Source organism: Pisolithus orientalis (genome assembly GCF_024613125.1).
Source record: "Pisolithus orientalis strain OTSU chromosome Unknown F5J12scaffold_8, whole genome shotgun sequence".
Taxonomy (NCBI): Eukaryota; Fungi; Basidiomycota; class Agaricomycetes; order Boletales; family Pisolithaceae; genus Pisolithus; species Pisolithus orientalis.
In genome coordinates this window covers 283,702-302,221 of record NW_026260789.1, presented here as the reverse complement: position 1 = coordinate 302,221, position 18,520 = coordinate 283,702, and the positions used below count along the sequence as shown (strand labels likewise).

Here is an 18,520-nt window from a genome sequence, read left to right as displayed (position 1 = left end):
AACACAAACACAGTTCACGTACGGAGATCCCGACTATGGCATGGACGAGGAGGAAGAAGGGTATGAGGAAATTACGCAGGAGGATTGTTGGACCGTGATTTCCAGCTTTTTCGAACAGAAGGGTCTTGTGCGACAACAGTTAGACTCTTTTGACGAATTCGTGCAGAACACGATGCAGGAATTGGTGGACGAGAACGCGGATCTCATACTGGATCAGGCAGACCAGCATACGGGTCATGAAGCAGATATGACACGACGTTATGAAATCAAATTTGGGCAAATCTACCTCTCGCGGCCCACTGTCACTGAAGCGGATGGTTCCGTAGTTCCAGTCTTCCCCCAAGAAGCACGTCTGAGGAACTTGACGTATTCTGCGCCGTTATACATAGAGATGAAGAAGAGGGTGCTTGTTGGACGAGAGGATCCAAATGGTGTTCCTGGAGACATTCTGTGGGAGCCAGAACATGATGAGAGTGCGGATGACACGACAAAAGTTTGGATTGGCAAGGTAAGCCCGTGTAACGATGGTAGTGCGACTTACATATAACAGCATTGCTACTCAGGTACCCATCATGCTCCGCTCAACCTTCTGTATCCTCAGAGGGTTGCAAGACCAAGATTTGTATGATCTGAACGAGTGCCCGTACGACTCTGGGGGTTACTTCATTATTAACGGGTCGGAGAAGGTGCTCATCGCTCAAGAGCGCATGGCTACAAATCATGTATATGTGTTCGCAAAAGCGCAGCCATCTCCTATAAGTTTCCTGGCTGAGATCCGGAGTGCTGTAGAAAAAGGCGGGAAGACCATTAGCCAGTTTCAGGTCAAATTATTCAACCGCAACCAGGAGCGAACTGTGAGTATGCATAGCCTTTGGTGCCGACATGCTCTCACAACTCTGTAGTTGGGGAACGTCATTAAAGCGACCATTCCTTACATCCGTGTAGACATCCCTATCTGGGTAGTCTTTCGCGCGTTGGGTGTCATCTCAGACCGTGACATTCTCGAACACATTTGTTATGACATGCAAGACTCTCAAATGCTAGAGATGCTCAAACCCTGTATAGATGAAGGCTTTGTCATCCAAGATCGCGAGGTCGCCTTGGACTTCATTGGTAACCGTGGAACGACTACTGGTCTTTCTCGTGAACGACGTATACGGTATGCCCAGGAGATTCTGCAGAAGGAAATGCTTCCACACGTTTCTATGGCGGAGGGTTCGGAGTCCAAGAAGGCCTACTTTTTCGGGTACATGATCCATCGGTTACTCCTTGCAGCTCTAGAAAGGAGAGAACTCGACGACCGTGACCACTTTGGGAAGAAACGTCTCGATCTCGCTGGGCCATTGCTTGCAAATCTGTTCCGCATGTTGTTCAAGAAGCTTACTAGGGATGTATACCGGTATCTGCAAAAAGTACGTCGATTGTGGCCGCTGTTTTTACATTCACATACTCATGTAATTCGCAGTGTGTTGAGACTCACAAGGAATTCAACCTGTCGCTAGCCGTGAAGCACCAGACAATCACTAATGGTCTGAAGTACTCGCTGGCAACTGGAAATTGGGGAGATCAGAAAAAATCGATGTCAGCAAAGGCCGGTGTGTCCCAGGTGTTGAACCGGTATACATATGCGTCGACGTTATCTCATCTCCGGCGGTGTAACACGCCGTTGGGGCGTGAGGGAAAGATCGCAAAGCCCCGTCAACTGCACAATACGCACTGGGGAATGGTGTGTCCCGCTGAAACTCCAGAAGGGCAAGCTTGTGGGCTCGTTAAAAATCTGGCGCTTATGGCATGCATCTCCGTCGGTTCCTATTCAGCTCCCGTTATCGAATTCTTAGAAGAGTGGGGTTTGGAGTCTCTTGAGGAAAACGCGCATTCTGCTACTCCTTGCACGAAAGTGTTCGTAAACGGCGTCTGGATGGGTGTACATCGGGACCCTGCCAACCTCGTTAAAACGATAAAGAAACTCCGTCGGAAGGACGATATCAGTCCCGAAGTTTCCGTGGTTCGCGATATTCGCGAACGAGAGCTTCGACTTTATACCGACGCCGGTCGTGTATGTCGGCCGCTCTTTATTGTTGAAAACCAGCAACTCGTTCTACAGAAGAAACATATCAAGTGGCTCGGCCAAGGTTACCGGGATGATGATGGCGAGGAGTTCAAATGGGAGCAGTTGATCAAGACTGGCATTGTGGAGCTATTGGACGCGGAAGAAGAGGAGACTGTTATGATATCCATGACGCCAGAAGATCTCGAAAATTCCAGATTGCAATCTGCCGGTATCAACCCTTACGAAAACGATGGCGACTATGACCCCACTGCGCGGCTGAAAGCAAAGACGTCTGCGCATACATGGACGCATTGTGAAATTCATCCCAGTATGATTCTGGGTGTTTGTGCTAGTATCATACCTTTCCCCGATCACAATCAGGTGGGTTTGATCATCCGTATCACTGTACGGGTTTTCTCATCCTCTTCCAGTCTCCTCGTAATACTTACCAGTCCGCCATGGGTAAACAAGCCATGGGCATCTACCTAACCAACTTTTTGGTCCGTATGGATACCATGGCGAATATTTTGTATTACCCTCAGAAACCCCTTGCTACCACGCGCTCGATGGAATACTTGAAGTTCCGCGAGCTCCCCGCTGGTCAGAACGCCATCGTTGCCATCATGTGCTATAGCGGGTACAATCAAGAGGATTCCGTTATTATGAACCAGAGCTCTATCGACCGTGGCTTATTCCGAAGTATCTACTACCGGAGTTACATGGACTTAGAGAAGAAGAGTGGCATCCAGCAGCTGGAGGAATTCGAAAAGCCTACTCGCGAGACGACCCTGCGAATGAAGCACGGTACCTACGATAAGCTGGAGGACGATGGTTTGATTGCTCCTGGTATCCGTGCTCTGGGAGAAGATATCATCATTGGCAAAACAGCACCAATACCTCCGGATAGTGAGGAGCTCGGACAGCGTACACGGACGCATACTCGACGTGATGTGTCAACACCTCTCAAGAGTACAGAAAGCGGAATCGTCGACCAGGTGCTGATCACCACGAACTCTGAGGGACAGAAGTTTGTGAAAGTCCGAGTTCGTTCCACTCGTATACCTCAAATCGGCGACAAATTCGCTTCTCGTCATGGTCAGAAAGGTACTATTGGAATCACCTATCGCCAGGACGACATGCCTTTCACAGCTGAGGGCATCACTCCTGACTTGATCATTAACCCTCACGCCATCCCATCACGTATGACCATTGGGCATTTGGTTGAGTGTCTTCTCTCAAAAGTTGCCACCCTTCTTGGCAACGAGGGTGACGCCACACCTTTCACTGAGCTTACAGTCGAATCCGTTTCGACATTTTTGCGTCAGAAAGGATATCAATCCCGTGGACTAGAGGTAATGTATCATGGCCATACGGGCAAGAAGCTCCAAGCGCAAATCTATCTCGGGCCGACGTATTACCAACGCCTAAAACACATGGTGGACGACAAGATCCACTCTCGCGCCCGAGGTCCTGTGCAGATTTTGACCAGACAACCTGTGGAGGGGCGTAGTCGTGATGGTGGTCTCCGTTTCGGAGAAATGGAGCGCGATTGTATGATTTCGCATGGTGTTGCTGGCTTCTTGAAGGAACGGCTGTTCGACGCTAGCGATGCCTACCGTCTGCATGTTTGCGATATGTGGGTTTCACTGTCCCTATCTCGAGGTTCTACTGACAAGCAATGACAGCTGCGGCCTGACTGCAATAGCCAATCTTGTAAGCGCTACCCAACATCAAATCGTCCGATCATACGTACTGAGCATGCTTGTTCAGAAAAAGCAAACCTTTGAGTGTCGTGCATGCAAGAACAAAACGGCTTGTTCGCAATTGTACATCCCTTATGCTGCCAAACTCTTGTTCCAAGTAAGGTTGTTTTCTTGTGTTATGGAACCAGATTTTCTTATATCACCCCAGGAATTACAAAGCATGAACATCGCCGCACGACTTTACACGACGTCGACTGGGCGCGTCAGAGATTCTAATAGCTAAGGCGGTCCTTCGTCTCTGTACTTTGTGCTCCTTCCGTCGAGATTTATTTGCATTATCATTTGTAGTTCGTTCCCGGATAATAATTTGTTTCTTTTAGTATCCCGACAGTCTCTGGAAAGTCCAGGATACTGGTCCAGCATGAAACGCCAAGGAACAGAATGTTATTACTTCTATCTGCCCTCCTGAGTGATACTTGATTTGCTTTCTAATGGACTGGATTCTTGGTACCAGAGGAATGTGGTCAGCTTACTCCCTACAGCTTATCAATAGGGTTCCTCAAAGATGCCGCCGCCGACGCCTACGCCTACGCCTACAGCGCGACTACCATAACTTAGCTGTAGGCGTCGGCGCCAACTTTGAGCGGCCCTAATGGGACTGGACGGACCGCAGCGTCAGGTTTCAAATTCCAAACCTAACACCTATCTCCTGATCGCTGTACCTCCCTGCGAAGTCTCTTGCTAGTGCGAGCGCAGCATGATCGTAAGGACTCCGGGGACTGGTACGTTGGTGATGGGCACCGGATTGGAAGCAATTACTATTTTCCCGAACCTCGACGGTCTTATACCATGTTCCATACCAGCCGTCGAAAGTAAAGGCGTATTCTACATGTACTAATAGATATGAGAAAGAGACCAATGAGTGCAGAAAGGAGCGTCCGTGGGTAGTCTAATCATTCCTGTTTCTCGACCTTCCCCCCATGAGACCCTCCCGCTCGTCAGTCGAACCCTCAAGCTCTTCAACCGACTTCCGCTCGCCACCTCGGCGTTTCTTAGTGGCATCACTTTCATCGTCGCTGCCGGCGTCCTCATCGCCAATCTCGAAGACGACATGGTTTTCCGCAAGTGGATCCGGTTCCCTTCGGTTGTTTACAAGAGTAATCTCGTCGTCCTCTCGTGCAGCGGTTCTGTCCTGAAGGGCTTCAAGGTCGTAATCTTCCGCATCCTCGTCCTCTTGTGCGATCTCGTCTGACATCGCAAGCGTAACGGAAAAAGATAAGGAAGACCTTAACAACAGAGAGGACAAATACTTATCTGCGGTTATTTTCCGTAGGCCGCCAGAGGTAGGCGATCGACCAGAAAGCGACGAAAAATAGAAGGGCAAGGTAACCGTCAAGGAGCCACCATCTCGCACGCCATGATTTTGCCGCGTAATCTGAGCAAGCTGAGCCAGTGATTCCTTCATTACACAGTAACTCACCTTCCGCTAGTCGGTCCGAGAACGAGTATGATGACACGACGAAAAATATTGCAATCACAACCACGGCACCAAGCAAGATATAATACAACCGTTGAAACATTTTGAGCTTGTATCGTTGCTTACGAGCGGCCAACTGGTTCATGGTGCCTGGAACGGCGGTCAGCTTGGTTTTACACAGTGCCTAAGATTTAAGTACCAGTCAGAGAGTGCAAAATCCACATAAGGAAGCCACTAAGCGTGAAGGCCAATGGGATAACAAATAGCAGGAGAACCAATGCCGACGTCGACTCGAGTGAGAGCTCGACGATCCCGACAGCATATAGTACTGCTATGGCGTTAGAAGGCATAGATAGTGCAGATATTGACAAACCTCCGAAGACAAAGTGAGCCGCAGCTAGAGTCTGGCATTTTATCATTGTTCTACCCAATGTTTCCCTGACCACGCTGAGGCCAAGTGAAACCACGAGCAACATGAAGAATGAAAGCGCATTCCGGCCGGCATCCAGAATGGCAACTAAAAAGAATTTTAGTTCAAAACATTATGTATCGTGAAAACTCTATTCCAACCAACGAAGAGAAAGACGATCGAAGCAGTATTCTTGCCGTGCGCATTGAGGTACCGATAATATACTGTTTCCCATTTTTCCATCAAAAGAAGTGCAAGAGCTCGTCTATGAGAAGCTCACCCCAGTTCGCAGCCATCTCAACGATCATGAAAGCCACGAGACCGGACAGATAATACTGTACACGGTTGAGCTGACGAGGTCACCCACAACAGTGAAGTACGTACTTGGATGGGTAGTAGCTCAGTCATATGTCTGTAACATAGCCAAGCCCAAGCACACCCCAGCAGTGCATATGCAAAGAACATGGAAAGGTAAAACTGTATTACGAACCGATTAGATGGATATGCGGGTTTACAAAGAACACCTACGTTAACTTTGGGATAGTCTGCGGCAGGGAGTTGGCCGTCAAATGTATTTTGGAAGAGAACGACACCACTGTAAGTGGGATGGGACGGCGTATCACTAGAAACTTGGCGAGTAGTAGGTGGAATGATCGTAACAGGCACAATGGCTGGAGAGATGTCATGACAGGGCGTCGTCATATTGGAAGTCACACGTACCCACACAATAATAGCCAGTCTTGCGAACTTGATATTGGATTGGGCCAGTATACGTCAGCGTGCCAGCAGGGCTCGGATTGAGAGTCTCGCTTTCCTGGCGAGCGATGGGGTGAGTCTGAATTGAAGCAATTCCGCCTCTTTTGTCTTGTTGTTTGTGTGAAGACACCACTTGATCCAGCGTAACACTTGCAGTCCAGAAACTTGTCTGATTCATTGGGGTGCCATCGTCCGAGCTGTAGATGAATTTGCCAATATCTTGGTACAGGCACAGCCCAGAGGTTACAGCGTCCGTAGTGCATACGTAGGTCTTCTGCTAATTCGAGAGAACCGTCAGGTGTTGTCAAGGCCGCTGGAGGAATAGCTCACGGGAAGAGAATCGTCCGACTCAGAAGTGACCGCACCCAGATACTTGACGTCTTTCCACTCGTATATAGCCATAGCTACCTGGCCATAGGATGTTCGTGGGTCGAAGGTGACTGTCAAGCAGAGATGAAACGTTTGCTCCCGCCTCAAGGGTGCAATAACTGCGCACCATTGATGTAGGTATTTGAGTCCCCCCACATCCCAGAACATACCTGCCTGGAGTAATCGGAGTCGGCGAATGTAACTTCATAACCCGCGACCGCCGAAGCCGCGCTGAGCAGTGCCAATAGCGCCAGCCGACCGTGGCTGGAATATTGACGCATGGCAGAAAGCGGTTGTTGTGGTTTGTCGTGCAACGGCTTCTGCGACGTTTGTGTCACGTGGTCACACACGTCACACAAACGGGAATGCTAGTTTAAATTAGCCCCGGGTCCGACTGCAACTACATAGCTTACGACAAGCCGACCAGTCATGGACGAGGACGTCTTCGACAGCGTAACATGGGAATCAGCCTCAGCGCCGTATGATGTTGACTATGCTGTGAAACAAGCAGGACCCGGGTTCAGACAGAGCACGGCGGGAGCTGAAGAGCCGCACAGTCCTCACGACCCAAAGTGGGAGGGATATCTTATCACTATCGTTAAGGACCCTGTCAAGGAATTAGCAGAGACCAAGGACGCATACGTTTCATATCTGGTTGTGGCAAAGGCACGTCCTATGACCTCATTGTCCTGTTGCCGCGCTGATCCATGTGGCTAGACCAACCTTCCCATATTCTCGTCTCAGAGTCCCTCGGCTCGTCGACGGTTCCAGGACTTTGTATTTCTCAGAGACCACCTTGTCAAAGACTTCCCAGCATGTGTGGTACCTGCGCTCCCCGACAAGCATCGGTTGGGTGCGGCCTATGTAAATCACCCCAACACAGGCTAATCCTTCCTCAGAATATATAACTGGCGATAGGTTCAGCCCTGAGTTTATGGAACGTCGCAGACTAGAGTAGGCATATATTCACTGCCATGGTGCGCTCCCTGACTTCCGCAGACTCCACCGGTTCTTGGAGCGCATAGCTCGGCACCCTACGCTGCAACGCAGCACGCTCTTGCGTGCCTTTTTGGAGTCCACGGAATGGGTAAGGCGTAGCTTAGTTGTTGGTTTGTCACTCACGTTGTCCTCGAGCATGTCTACATGCACCAACACCTCGCACACCCCCCTGGACCTGAACCAACACCAGGACTCCTTGACAACATATCGGACACGCTCTTGAACGCTTTCGCACGTGTCCGTAAACCAGACGAGCGTTTCTTGGAGATGCGTGAAAGCGTCGATAAGTTCGAAGAGGGTCTGGTCCTCTCTGAGCGACTCTGGAACCGTATCCGCGGGAGAACGAACGGTAAGCCGGTGCCATGACGTGGGACTCAACGCTGAACGAGACTGGTCATTTTGCACTTCATGAAGATCTCATGACTGACTACCACGATCTTGCCGTTGCCGCTCAGGGTCTGGGTTTCTTGGAGTCGGGAATCACGGATCCCTTGAATCACTTTTCAAATACGTTGCTCGAGTTCTCAGCCCTGCTGCGCCATAAGGTCGGTCGCTCGGTCATAAATAACTCCCTTAGTGACCCCTCGGAATTTTACAGACCCAAACGTCGACCGATCCATTTCTTGTTCACCTGCACTCTCTCCTTATCTACTCCCATGCAAATCGTGCCGTACTGAAGCTTCGTGATCAGAAGCAGCTTGACTTTGAGGAGTTGTCAGATTACCTATCAGGCGTTACCCTCGAGCGCGACCGTTTATCCGCTATCATATCAGGGCATGCGGGGAGCAGCGGTCTTGGACTTAGCGCGTATCTGAAAGACAAAGTTGATGCGATCAGAGGAGCAGACGATGACCGCAGCCGGGTAGAAAAGATGCGCAAGCTGGACATCAAGATCAAAGAAGTAAGGATGGCTCTCCGACTTGTGGGTTTCAATTTGACAATTTGCGCGTAGCTCCAAGATGCAGTCACCACGGCGCATGAGACGTCTGATGCTTTCAGCGATGAGACGTTGCGGGAACAGAGGATTTTCCAGAATACAAAAGAAGCTGAAATGAAGGAAATGCTCAGTAATCTTGCGGACGGAGAGATCGAGTTCTACCAATCGGTAAGTCATCAGCGACTTTGGACTCAACAAAACTAGATAACGTCGGCAGGCTATGGAGGAATGGGACCGAATCATACCCATCATTCAGCGTATACGGGTGGATATTTAGCCCCGACTGCGACTTGCTGGGCGCAAGTTTGTAGTACGGCAATCGTACAGGTCGTGTATTGCTAGGACTGTAAATTCCAGTTTCTGCGGGTAGCACATTCGCTCTCCACTAAGTTATCTCCTTTCCCTTTCCTTTTGGATCAGAGGACACAACTTTCTGAAATTTCTCCCCTGATTCTTGCACCGCCAAAGAAAGCTAGGTGGCCGTGAGAATGAGTGTTAAGTCAAGGTGAGTTGGCCTACACTGATAATTCCAGTATCGACTGCGCGCAACAGGTGGAGCTGGGAATCCTCTGATGCCCCTGATGTGGTGTGCTGCTGGTCCGCGAGAACCCAAGGCGGAGGATTCTGGATTCTGAGTTTGCGACTGGACCACAATACGATGGACGAGCAACAGACCTTGTCCCGACTCACAGATGGAACCTTCTCGTCGTTAAGTTCCATTACTATGGCAAACGAATAATCTTCTAAAAGTGCGAAGGCACATTAAAGACACCGTCGGGGTAGCAAACGGTAAAGGAAGAAGAATCTGACCATGGTGCTCGAGTAATCCCAGCTGGGATTCGATCATTGTTAGTTTGATGAGGAATGACCGGAAGTATTGGCTAAGCGTGGCAGGTGTCATTGCATCCTGGACGCTACAGGATTTCAGGAATCTGGCACCAATGGCGTAGACAGTGGAGCACCTTACCTGGTGTCTTTATCGTATGATTCAACTTGGATCATGTTCTTCACGGAGAAAATAAAGCGTTCTACAGCGACATGATCCCTGTCCTTCATAACGACCACGACTTTGTCCACGTTCCCCTAAAACATGGCAGGATCTGTTTCCACGGGAGTGGTGTGGGCATACCAGAACAAGCTCGTCTGCAACAGCTTTGACAGCGCCTGATATATACTCATTCAAGGCAGGGTGTCGGGACTGGTAAACGGGCGTGTCGTATTTTTTCCGTCTCACGAATAGGTCTGGGGGATATATCTGGCGAACATATAGGATGGTGTGTATAGCTACCTCGACTGAAGACAATTTCAGCAACAGGAAGACAGGGAGCTCCATGAACCACTCACTGAATTCTGCAATCGCCTTCAGAGTTTCTGCACCCTAGTCTCAATAGCTTGTTTACAGAACAAGATCGAATGATGCACGCACGATTGAAGGTCAAGGTGTCTGTCATGGTATGAGACCATTAAACCCCTGAACTCCGTTTCCTCCGCGATATGCCTGATCACGTGATAAAATCAGTTTCAACTCGAAGCCACCCGTGCAATGCTGATTTGGGGGCATGTTTGAGACGCGCAGTTTAACGTCGACGGGAGTCGACACGACGTCGATCAAACAAGCGGTCTGTTCCTTGGCAGAAGTGTTAGAAACGAGCTCTACGAGTTCGCCCGTAACCAGGAACCAAATATGGCCATGTCGGCTTTGCGCCCGTGGAGCAGCTCCTCTTCGTGACCAGCCGTTCTAATTTATTCATCTTGCTCTTCGTCAACAACCCTTCACGAATGTCTCCACAGTACGCTTTTGTGACCCTTCTCACCTCAGATTCATATCTGCCGGGTGCACTCACCCTCGCTTATGCTTTGAAGGACGCACACCGGAACCTCCCACCTGATCAACAGCTACAATACGACATCGTCTGTATCGTAACTCCGGAGACCGTCGATGTCAGCACACCCAAGCTCCTCAGAAAAGTTTTTGACGTGGTCATTGGCGTCGAAGTCCTTACCAACCCTGACGACCAAAAGCTTGATTTACTTGGTGAGTGCGTCCCTTCCATATCATATCCACGTGTTTATCTTTCGCCGCGGCCGTTGAATACATCTGTGACATTCGCCCGGGCCACGTCGCATCTTAACGCACCATTTCCTCCATCCTTTCCTGTTTCCTAGCTCGAGTGTTCTAGACTGACGTTTTCCTCTCACAGGTCGCCCTGATTTGGATACAGTTCTCACCAAGTTACACGTATTGCGCCTTACGCAGTACTCCAAAGTCACATTCCTCGACGCAGACGTTCTTCCGGTCCGCCCCTTGTCTCATCTCTTCAAAATAGAGCACGAGTTCGCCGCGGCCCCTGATGTTGGTTGGCCCGATATATTCAACTCCGGTGTAATGGTTCTTTCTCCTGGCGAGGACAAGTTCAACCAAGTCTACGATCTCCTTAATACTCGAGGTAGTTGGGACGGTGGTGATCAAGGCATCCTCAACGAATGGAGGGGTGATGACTGGCATAGACTCCGTTTTACGTACAATACGACTCCAACAGCTTCTTATACGTCAGTCACTTGCCTCGCTATTTTATGATATCCTGACACGGTCGCTCTAGCTACGCCCCCGCTTATGAACGGTTTGGTTCTCAGATATCAGCCATCCACTTCATCGGTCCAAACAAGCCCTGGCATGCTATTCCGTTTCGTGCTCCTGGCTCCTCTGCGCAAACATCCACCAACATGAAAGAACAGCAATCTTCGGCGTATCCACCGCCACGCGCATACGACTATGGCTCTCTTGTAGATCGCTGGTTTAACGTATACGACTCCCACTGTCGTTCGCGGTGTGAGCTGCCTAACCAGGCTTTAGATATACCTCGGTATACTTCTATATGGAATCAACAGAGCAATGAAAGTTCCCAGGTTGGAGAATCGACGGGGCTCATTCTTGGTCTCGAGGAGCTCCGCCGCGTGGCAGTCGGGGGCATGGGATCACTAAGCGCCTGTTCATACGGTCGAACCAACGACGAGGGAGAGTATAGGATTATGCCTCTTGAAGGGCGCTTTCATCTGATGCGCCCTCTGACGCGGGTTGAACATGAGCAACCGGTACAAACGTCACTCACAGTCTCTTCGTCTGACTCAGTCGGAACGGAAGCTCTCACTGGATTTTTCCCACCCGAGGATGAGCCAGCAACTCCTGCTCGTCAGGTTGCGTTACTCTCTGCCTTGTCTTCTGAAATGACGTGCTTACCTACACCTGGTCCAAACGAGCTCCCGGCCGCCCCTCATGTGCGACTATTGTCCCTTCCACCCACTCCCCTTCACTACGACCCTGCTTCTTCTCGCCAACCTTCCGTCATTGCTGCTGATTCGCCGCAACCACAGGTTGGAATGTTACCCACTCCTTTATCATCTCCCCCCTTGCAGTGGAATCCAGCTGTCCTATCTCCCAATAATCTGACTCCATCGGCTCCTCAAACGACCACCTACTTCTCTAATTTCTGGGGTCATTACCGTGCTGGTTCCGGCAGTCTGACCCCGCTACCAGTTATGTTTCCTGTTGCTGGTGACGCGTCAGCAAGCAATCTAGGCGTTGTGCAATCCAAAATTGCACCCAGTCGCACTGAACCACTAGAAGAACCCGCTGCAGCTGACAAACAACACCTCTTACTTCGTCAAGGCTCGTATTGCAATGACATAAGCGAAGAGAGATCACCAGCTCCTGATCCGACCAAGGTAAAGCGTGTCTTCGCGTGGGAGGAGCGAGAATTTGCTCCTAGACGGGTTTTCCCTGAAGACAAGGCCCCGCTCTCCAATACCCTTTCTCCCCTCCACCTTTCTGCCACCACTGCCACCCAATACACTCCGAACAGAGGAGTTATTCCTCAGTCTGCCAAACCGTCCCCTTTGGGGGATATCTTTTATAAAGAGAATGCATGGGACTATATGCCTCATAGTCGGAAATTTCCTCTTAAAGCTCGTCCTGGATCTAAATCCTCGGTTCCAACTTCAAGGTTGAAGTCCCACCAACTATTGGAAGCAGAGAGCCAAGATGGAGACGTTGAGGATGAATGTGATGCGGAGTCAGCAAATGAGGAGCAACTGCCGGGAGAGTGTATGGTAATGCATAATGTTGGAGGCGTGTGGTATCGATCTATCGGAGTGCAGACTTATCCTAGGGCGGGCGTACGAGTTGCAGTGGACCCCTTGAGGATGACGTCACGGTCTCGCGAGGTGAGCAATAGCTCCCAGCGACCTGGCTTCCTTGCTACTGGGTCTAATATGTTCTCCTCTCTCCTGGTGGAAGACGTTCCCGAACCTAACGTACACCGGCCCTTTGCATCGTCCCGGATCATGATATCGCAGGGCGTCTCTGCGACCCCAGGCGACGCTGGTCCAATCCCAAGTTCAACACCATTAGACACACCTACCCGCTTGCCCCCCATCAGCAAACACAGAACGGGTGGCCTCTCAGCTTCACCCAGATTGCACGTTAGCGATGTATTCACTTCTCCGTTGCCTCACAGAGCACGACCTGTTACCCCAACCCGAAAGGGGTCCCGCATTTGGGAATTTGCTCGTGATGTTGAAGCAGTCAAGCGGGCATCTGAAGCGGCCATATCCAGGCTTTCGGGTGTCCAACACGGCGAGTAGTGGGTGAATTCTCGATCTATGTGTAGATCCTACTACTTTTGGTAACGTTACCGCCCACACTTGCTTCGGCGGCAAGCATTTATCTTGTCTCTTCATGTTCTACTTGTACGCTCCTTCCACCAGTTATATATGAGGAAACCAGCAAATAGTAGTACTGTTTTCCCAAAAAAGCGATACATCCCAAACAACCATAAGCCCATGACGTCGACAGCCAAGGTGCGGAGCAAGGACAGATGACGTCGGTCCCCCCGGGTGCATACATATATAAACATGTACTGGGGGGAACGGAAACATAGAACGCTGAATTGTGATACACTTACAACCATGACTGATCGTACAAGAACTGAAGAACCTGTACATGGTGTCGAGGGAAGCGAGTGAGCTGACCCCACCAACACTTGCCTCATCCAATTGCTTACGATTGTTTTCTCTAGGTGCGCAGAGCGCGAGACCACCGCTGCAGGAGCCCAGGCAATGGCACCGAACCCTGCGGTCGCACATGAAGTAAGGGGGAACGTAATTCAGGCAAGGGAAGCTGCCGAAAAAGCTGCCCAAGCCGCACAGGTAAGTAATTGCATCACATTTGCCGAAATAGGGTATGGGTGAATTGTTGTTTGTCTATAGGGAATGGGCCCCGAGGTCACTGGCGACCCTGTTTCTGGTGTTGATGTCTTACAGCGCGAAGTCGAGCATAAGACGAATGCTGCTGTTGCACAAGGACAGCAGGATATCGGGACAGCCAAGAATGTTGGTAGCCAATATGCTGACCAGGCCAAGACCACGGCGAGCAACATCGTCGATTCTGCCAAGGTTAGTCCGCTCCCCCTGGCGTGCGATGCGGGTGGCAACTGAACACCTGCAGAATGCCCTACATGGAACTTCGGAAGAGAAGCCACGTTCAATGGGATCTTCGACGGGGATTTCTGCGCCAGGACCTACCTCTCCGAGCTGGGGGACCGGCGATGCTCTCACATCACTGCAAGAAAAGGCGTCTTCTGCAGTAGGGGCAAGCCAACAGTATCTAGCTAGCGCACAAGCAACGGTCCAGCCACACATCGACAGAGTGCGAGAGGTTGCACAAACGTATCTGGGCGTGGGCACAGAGTCGATTACATCGGGTGTGGCGGCTCCGCCCGTTGAGACGTCTGAGCGTCCAAGAACGAACCTACGTTCCGACACAGCACAGGGGGTACCTGGTGCATTCCCCGGCGATTCTGGACTACCAGTAACTACGACAAATGTGAATGAGTCAAAACCCTAGGGCTGAACGAGTTTAGGTATTGATAATTGAAGTATGTTGCTGGGATCTGAGTGCAAGATACCCCCGTAGCTATGTCCATACACAGGAAAGAGATAACTTACTATCGATGATCAACAACCCTATTTTGACCCCACTCGAGAGGTCTTCCGTCTGGTTTGGGTGATATGGAAAAGAAACGCCAAACACGTTCTAGGCAGGTGTGTCACAAGGAGTTCGCCAGAAGCCGTTAGCAGGTGTCTGACTCCGAATTGCAAGTCTGATGGAACTTCAGGATCAGCCGAGACGTCATGGCATGTGAAATGGAGTCCCTCTTTGTAGGGGAATATAACTGCCTTCGACATAATGCTGTGCGACTAGATAAGTATAATAACTGGGTAGATGTCACGAATCGAGGTTACCCCGTCCTCTGATACTACCATCGCCTTTCATCATGGTGAGCACTTACGGAATTCTAAATTCTTAAACGACTCATTGACGTTACCGATTCCAGGATACATTCATCAATCTCGCGAAGCAAGGTTACCAGACGTACTCGGAATCCCAATCTCAATCCCAATCCCAATCTAGGCCTCAGTGTTAGTGTTCTACACTGTCTTTACGAGATCGCGCAGATCGTGACAGAGACAATGATGTAGCCGACTTCCGTAGAACGGGCGGCGAGGAATACAACAGTCCTCACCACCGTAGAGCTGAGAGCGATAGACCCGAATGTAGGTTCCGCCCACTGTCCGCACATCACTTGATCGTCATAATCACCACATCAATTTCGATCTAGTCGACGACGACGAAGTCGTCCGGCATGCTAGTAGCCACAGTGGCTCTGACGACTCCGGCATGTTCTCATCTGCGTTGAACCATGTCAGGGGGCGCCGAGTATGTCGCCGAATTCTTCTTGTTAACCACTGTTTTCATCGTTGTACCCAGGACGAACACGAGGAGCCCGTAGACGAGGAGAGGGTTCAGGAAGCCCACGATAGGGCCTACAATCAAGGGTCCGCTAGCAATATGAGTGCTAGCTCGATGGGCAGCGCGGCTGCTTTGCAGGTAGGATAAGTCCACCGCCACTTGTCGGGGCCTTGAAAGACGCTCGTACTGACGTGATGATAGGCACTTAAATCATTCACTTCCGGCGGAGGGAGTGGTGGAGGCAGCCAGAGCCAGTTGATCAGCTTAGCGATGGGTGAAGCAAGCAAGCTTTTTGATAGTAGTGGGGGTGCGAGCTCTGGTAGCAAGCAAGACGCGGTCAACGGCGCAGCAATGACTGTCATGAAGCTCCTTGTTCAATCCAAATTCAGCGGTGGTACTGTTGGCGGTGGAAACAGCGGTGGACTAGGAAGCTTAATGGGTGTTGTAAGTCGTTTGAGTGTTGTACTCTGCAGGTCACTGACGGCTAGCAGGCAAGCAAATTTATGTGAAAACAGCGCTGCGCCTCGTTGATATAATCATACGTATATGTTCGCCATCAAGTTCGAAATTACCTTGTGATATTAGAAATGTATGCAACTGGTGATAAGGAATCAGGACGAAATTCTGCGAACAGAATCATTAAAATTATCCAGGCCAATTGAAAGAAGAGATACTCGAAAGGTGGACAGCTTCACTGTGTGAGAGAACAAGCACACAACAGTATTTCTAGTGTGTGATCCCGAGGATATTCGCTGACAATAAGATATTTAGCGTCGCATTGTTTCGGATTACAAGCATTCGGTTCAGGGGTATTATTATACAATGTAGCAATGTAAAAACACTTGACACTAGGAGTAAGAGCCGCGCAAATAATACATAGCAATAATGATATCGAACGAGTAAACCGGCGCCAGCCTAGAGGAGAGGGTTAAAATACCTTCCAGAACGCTCCGGATTTCACTTACAAACACTTCCACTTATATGAAAACGTGTCATGCCGTTGCCCCAACTTTGCTGGTTCGAGGGAGGTAAGTGCTCCTTTCGAATAGGAATTGTTCGTTGGCCAACAACATCGAAGTCGAACCAAAAATATCGTCATCCGGGAAGGGAGTGTTAGACACAAGGTGAGCTATCGCAGAGTCGCCTAGCTGAGGGTCGGGTAGGGTGGTATCAACGTTCGAACTGAACAGGTGGGCCCAGTCAATGACAGGTGACAAGGTTGGGATCGACGAGTCTGGGGAACAGGAAATGCTCGGAGAATTGGAAGGTAGAGGCATGTCCTCATGGTTGGACAGGTCCAACAGATGGCTGTCGACCAGTGACGGTAGATCACTTTCATGTGTGACACCACCAACCTGAAAGTCGGATAACGTATCAGACATCCCTATAGCCGATGACGACGAGTCTAGGTCGCGGTCATAAGATGACTTCAATTATCAGCTAAGATAAAAGAAAACTTACTATCAGGTATTTGCAGGCTATTGTCGCCTTGCGTAGGAATGTAATAATTTTGGTACAGTTCCACTTCCCAAGGAAGGGACCGGTCTAGTTCAGTAGAGACGGGAGGAGGGAATTCAAACAGGTTCGTAAAGTGGGCGTTAAACCATTCATCGATATCGGACGTCTCCGACGTTGCCCTTGGTAATGGGTCGGAAACAGCGTGGATTCGGGGTCCAGTGCTCGGCCCAAGGAAGTCCTTAGGAAGACCCTGAACATCAACTTCAGATAGCCATCGCTTGCGAGTGGTATCCGCGCAGTAGTTCATATCCTGTCGTTTCGGCGCTTTCACATCACGCAACGAGTAAGAAGCGTCATTGGGGTCCTTAGAAGTAACATGAAGAGGCATTGGCGGTGAAATGACGGGGTGTTCCCTGGAACTAAACGAACTGGTCATCAGCACTACATATGATGAACCAAATGCAGGAAGATACCGTAAACGTTTCCTAGGTCTATCGCCTCGTAAGGACATGTCCATTTGGTTTTCACACATCACACGTCGCTTCTTGCCAGCCACGGGAGGTGGTCCTACTTCTTCTTCATCCTCGCTGCTATCGCCCTCAGTTAAGGATGGCATTGGAGACGATGTCAGTGAGCGAACGTCAACGTATAAGCCGCCTTCGTTTACACTCTCAGCGCTACTATGCATGTGCCTGTTCATTCGGGATCCTTCGTACGTCTTGTCAGAGGGCGATTCGCGAACGATTCCAAAGTCTTCGTGTTTACTCTTGGTGAGCGTAGAGGGATAGAGTTCCTCTGCTGCGACCTTCATTTCCATGAAAGCTCTGGTGAGCTCGTCTCCAACTGGACGGTCAGGGTCATCTTGGACCATAACCCGGAATGCTGCGTCAACCGCATCCGCGCGACAACCGTGAAAACGTTCTCGACAAATTGATGTCCACCCCATCCGTTTCCTAGCGTTGGTGAACCAAGAGTTAACCGAATTCAGGGAACAGCCGGAAGCCAGAGCGAGGGATTGTTTTACATCGTGAGGTGGGTAGGGATTATGGATATGCTGAAGTAGCCAGCGGTACGCAGGACCAATAAATGCAGGGGATGCAGTGTTCGTGTCGACATAGGAATTTTTCGGTAGTGCGGAATCCGCTTTGCTGGTGGACGTGGCGAGGGTGAGAGTGGAAGATGACAAGTGAAGACATTGCGTAGAGGATAATATCTCGTCGATATCGGCCTGCAACTTCGACGAAAGGACCTCATCTTTACGCTCAACATCCAAGAAACACCTTGCGATGGTAGCGACCTTAGAAACAACAGCATCACCGATGGCTACAGTGACCGTACTAGCTCCTGAACTCGAGGCTTCAGTCAAATCTGCCACTAAGGCCGACCATTGCGCCTCCCACGAAGCTAAAGAGCATTCTCCTGCAAGAACCGACGACAGCAGACCGCCCTCAGCGTGGTCGAGTCGCGAAAGTAGATCGCTGTCCATGGTAGATGTTAGTGTGAAACGGGACTTGAGTGAATGGTGTGGCGATATGAGCTTGCGAAAGGACAATG

General features: G+C 50.2%; 8 protein-coding genes across 8 annotated transcripts; 5 read left to right on the top strand and 3 right to left on the bottom strand.

Annotated features, from left to right (window-relative positions):
• Positions 1–40: 40 nt before the first annotated feature.
• Positions 41–4,036, top strand: F5J12DRAFT_904663 (DNA-directed RNA polymerase II subunit RPB2; the record flags this gene model as incomplete). Its single annotated transcript, XM_051748560.1, has 8 exons — positions 41–508; positions 564–854; positions 903–1,412; positions 1,466–2,431; positions 2,482–3,686; positions 3,736–3,763; positions 3,821–3,910; positions 3,962–4,036. The coding sequence occupies 8 exons, from the start codon at positions 41–43 to the stop codon at positions 4,034–4,036; spliced, it is 3,633 nt and encodes a 1,210-aa protein (XP_051601679.1).
• Positions 4,037–4,545: 509 nt separating this feature from the next.
• Positions 4,546–7,062, bottom strand: F5J12DRAFT_818283 (lung seven transmembrane receptor-domain-containing protein). The gene is made up of 12 exons (XM_051745181.1): positions 6,892–7,062; positions 6,726–6,835; positions 6,360–6,672; positions 6,168–6,310; positions 6,024–6,116; positions 5,920–5,974; positions 5,801–5,863; positions 5,604–5,747; positions 5,430–5,558; positions 5,234–5,380; positions 5,068–5,188; positions 4,546–5,015 (listed from the first exon to the last, which is right to left on the bottom strand). Exons 1-12 carry the CDS (start codon positions 7,043–7,045, stop codon positions 4,703–4,705), a joined length of 1,785 nt encoding a protein of 594 aa, XP_051601678.1. The 5' UTR covers positions 7,046–7,062; the 3' UTR covers positions 4,546–4,702.
• Positions 7,063–7,193: 131 nt separating this feature from the next.
• On the top strand, positions 7,194–8,977 carry F5J12DRAFT_904661 (uncharacterized protein; the record flags this gene model as incomplete). Its single annotated transcript, XM_051748559.1, has 9 exons — positions 7,194–7,430; positions 7,482–7,617; positions 7,664–7,718; positions 7,764–7,851; positions 7,899–8,120; positions 8,153–8,308; positions 8,362–8,664; positions 8,716–8,868; positions 8,918–8,977. The coding sequence occupies 9 exons, from the start codon at positions 7,194–7,196 to the stop codon at positions 8,975–8,977; spliced, it is 1,410 nt and encodes a 469-aa protein (XP_051601677.1).
• A 108-nt stretch (positions 8,978–9,085) lies between these two features.
• Positions 9,086–10,151, bottom strand: F5J12DRAFT_904660 (DNA-binding protein; the record flags this gene model as incomplete). Its single annotated transcript, XM_051748558.1, has 8 exons — positions 9,086–9,172; positions 9,220–9,324; positions 9,376–9,443; positions 9,511–9,614; positions 9,668–9,783; positions 9,830–9,993; positions 10,045–10,071; positions 10,127–10,151. 8 exons carry the CDS (start codon positions 10,149–10,151, stop codon positions 9,086–9,088), a joined length of 696 nt encoding a protein of 231 aa, XP_051601676.1.
• A 328-nt stretch (positions 10,152–10,479) lies between these two features.
• Positions 10,480–13,341, top strand: F5J12DRAFT_718310 (glycosyltransferase family 8 protein; the record flags this gene model as incomplete). The annotated part of the gene is made up of 4 exons (XM_051741108.1): positions 10,480–10,735; positions 10,902–11,250; positions 11,301–12,202; positions 12,278–13,341. The coding sequence occupies 4 exons, from the start codon at positions 10,480–10,482 to the stop codon at positions 13,339–13,341; spliced, it is 2,571 nt and encodes an 856-aa protein (XP_051601675.1).
• Positions 13,342–13,476: 135 nt separating this feature from the next.
• On the top strand, positions 13,477–14,662 carry F5J12DRAFT_536558 (uncharacterized protein). The gene is made up of 4 exons (XM_051739931.1): positions 13,477–13,718; positions 13,776–13,905; positions 13,966–14,151; positions 14,204–14,662. The coding sequence occupies exons 1-4, from the start codon at positions 13,612–13,614 to the stop codon at positions 14,600–14,602; spliced, it is 822 nt and encodes a 273-aa protein (XP_051601674.1). The 5' UTR covers positions 13,477–13,611; the 3' UTR covers positions 14,603–14,662.
• A 340-nt stretch (positions 14,663–15,002) lies between these two features.
• F5J12DRAFT_766222 (uncharacterized protein) lies at positions 15,003–16,156 on the top strand. Its single transcript, XM_051742186.1, has 7 exons — positions 15,003–15,035; positions 15,093–15,177; positions 15,238–15,312; positions 15,378–15,475; positions 15,527–15,646; positions 15,710–15,952; positions 16,000–16,156. Exons 1-7 carry the CDS (start codon positions 15,033–15,035, stop codon positions 16,015–16,017), a joined length of 642 nt encoding a protein of 213 aa, XP_051601673.1. The 5' UTR covers positions 15,003–15,032; the 3' UTR covers positions 16,018–16,156.
• A 40-nt stretch (positions 16,157–16,196) lies between these two features.
• Positions 16,197–18,503, bottom strand: F5J12DRAFT_818252 (uncharacterized protein). The gene is made up of 3 exons (XM_051745180.1): positions 17,440–18,503; positions 16,970–17,385; positions 16,197–16,913 (listed from the first exon to the last, which is right to left on the bottom strand). The coding sequence occupies exons 1-3, from the start codon at positions 18,450–18,452 to the stop codon at positions 16,501–16,503; spliced, it is 1,842 nt and encodes a 613-aa protein (XP_051601672.1). The 5' UTR covers positions 18,453–18,503; the 3' UTR covers positions 16,197–16,500.
• Positions 18,504–18,520: the final 17 nt, after the last annotated feature.

Coding starts and splice junctions, on each gene's coding strand:
- F5J12DRAFT_818283 (XM_051745181.1), bottom strand. CDS start 7,045: ATGCGTCAATATTCCAGCCACGGTCGGCTGGCGCTATTGGCACTGCTC. Junction 5,559..5,603: donor GGCTCACTTTGTCTTCGGAG/GTTTGTCAATAT, acceptor ACGCCATAGCAG/TACTATATGCTGTCGGGATC. Junction 5,189..5,233: donor CTCGGACCGACTAGCGGAAG/GTGAGTTACTGT, acceptor CAGCTTGCTCAG/ATTACGCGGCAAAATCATGG.
- F5J12DRAFT_536558 (XM_051739931.1), top strand. CDS start 13,612: ATGTACTGGGGGGAACGGAAACATAGAACGCTGAATTGTGATACACTT. Junction 13,719..13,775: donor CATGGTGTCGAGGGAAGCGA/GTGAGCTGACCC, acceptor TGTTTTCTCTAG/GTGCGCAGAGCGCGAGACCA. Junction 13,906..13,965: donor AAGCTGCCCAAGCCGCACAG/GTAAGTAATTGC, acceptor GTTTGTCTATAG/GGAATGGGCCCCGAGGTCAC.
- F5J12DRAFT_766222 (XM_051742186.1), top strand. Junction 15,178..15,237: donor ATCCCAATCTAGGCCTCAGT/GTTAGTGTTCTA, acceptor ACAATGATGTAG/CCGACTTCCGTAGAACGGGC. Junction 15,647..15,709: donor GCAGCGCGGCTGCTTTGCAG/GTAGGATAAGTC, acceptor ACGTGATGATAG/GCACTTAAATCATTCACTTC.
- F5J12DRAFT_818252 (XM_051745180.1), bottom strand. CDS start 18,452: ATGGACAGCGATCTACTTTCGCGACTCGACCACGCTGAGGGCGGTCTG. Junction 17,386..17,439: donor AGACCTAGGAAACGTTTACG/GTATCTTCCTGC, acceptor CAGTTCGTTTAG/TTCCAGGGAACACCCCGTCA. Junction 16,914..16,969: donor TAGCCTGCAAATACCTGATA/GTAAGTTTTCTT, acceptor ACCGCGACCTAG/ACTCGTCGTCATCGGCTATA.